Source organism: Penaeus monodon, chromosome 15 (genome assembly GCF_015228065.2).
Source record: "Penaeus monodon isolate SGIC_2016 chromosome 15, NSTDA_Pmon_1, whole genome shotgun sequence".
NCBI classification, from domain to species: Eukaryota; Metazoa; Arthropoda; class Malacostraca; order Decapoda; family Penaeidae; genus Penaeus; species Penaeus monodon.
Window position 1 is genome coordinate 32,267,370 of NC_051400.1, and position 577 is coordinate 32,267,946.

Sequence of the window (577 nt, forward strand, 5' to 3'; positions counted from 1 at the left end):
GTAAAAATGAGTGATTGAGAAAGACAAACTAATTCTTGCTACATTTTACCTGTACAATGTTCTCCAAAGTATCAAGAATTATCATATTAGCTTCACTCGCCAGGTGGCCCTCAACTTGTGATTCCTGTTCTAACTCTTGATGAGTCGACCGTTCTGTATCCTGCTGTTGGTGGCGCCAGGGGAAGGTCTCCTTGCGCCAACGGAGTCGCTCACCAGTTCCAGAAGGCGACGGTGGGTTGCGTTCTGTTGATTTTATTAAAACCACTGAGTACAGAAATCAACTTCCTTAAATGAATTTAATGTACTGCTTACTTTGACTAAAACTCCATCCATACATATAATTTCATGAATTTCATTGTACATAGTATGAACAATATATAGTAAGGAATGGGTGCTACAAAGAGTGAAATATTGAAAGAAAATTAGTAAATGCACTGTAATCTCTAGAAATTTATATGCTTAATCATAACATGGAAGTATCTTTACTGTTATATAATTATGAGTATCTAATAAAATAATACACATTTTTTCCTGTTAGACATTTTAACTCATTGCAGCTGAGTAATCACACTGTTTA

General features: G+C 35.4%; 1 protein-coding gene across 1 annotated transcript in view; it reads right to left on the reverse strand.

Annotated features, from left to right (window-relative positions):
- Positions 1 to 577, reverse strand: part of LOC119581951 (dedicator of cytokinesis protein 7-like) — a gene marked incomplete in the record, with an annotated part of 118,380 nt that overhangs the window by 13,337 nt on the left and 104,466 nt on the right. Inside the window, 1 exon segment of the mRNA XM_037930132.1 lies at positions 50 to 243. Within this exon segment, the coding sequence (XP_037786060.1) occupies positions 50 to 243 (194 nt within the window).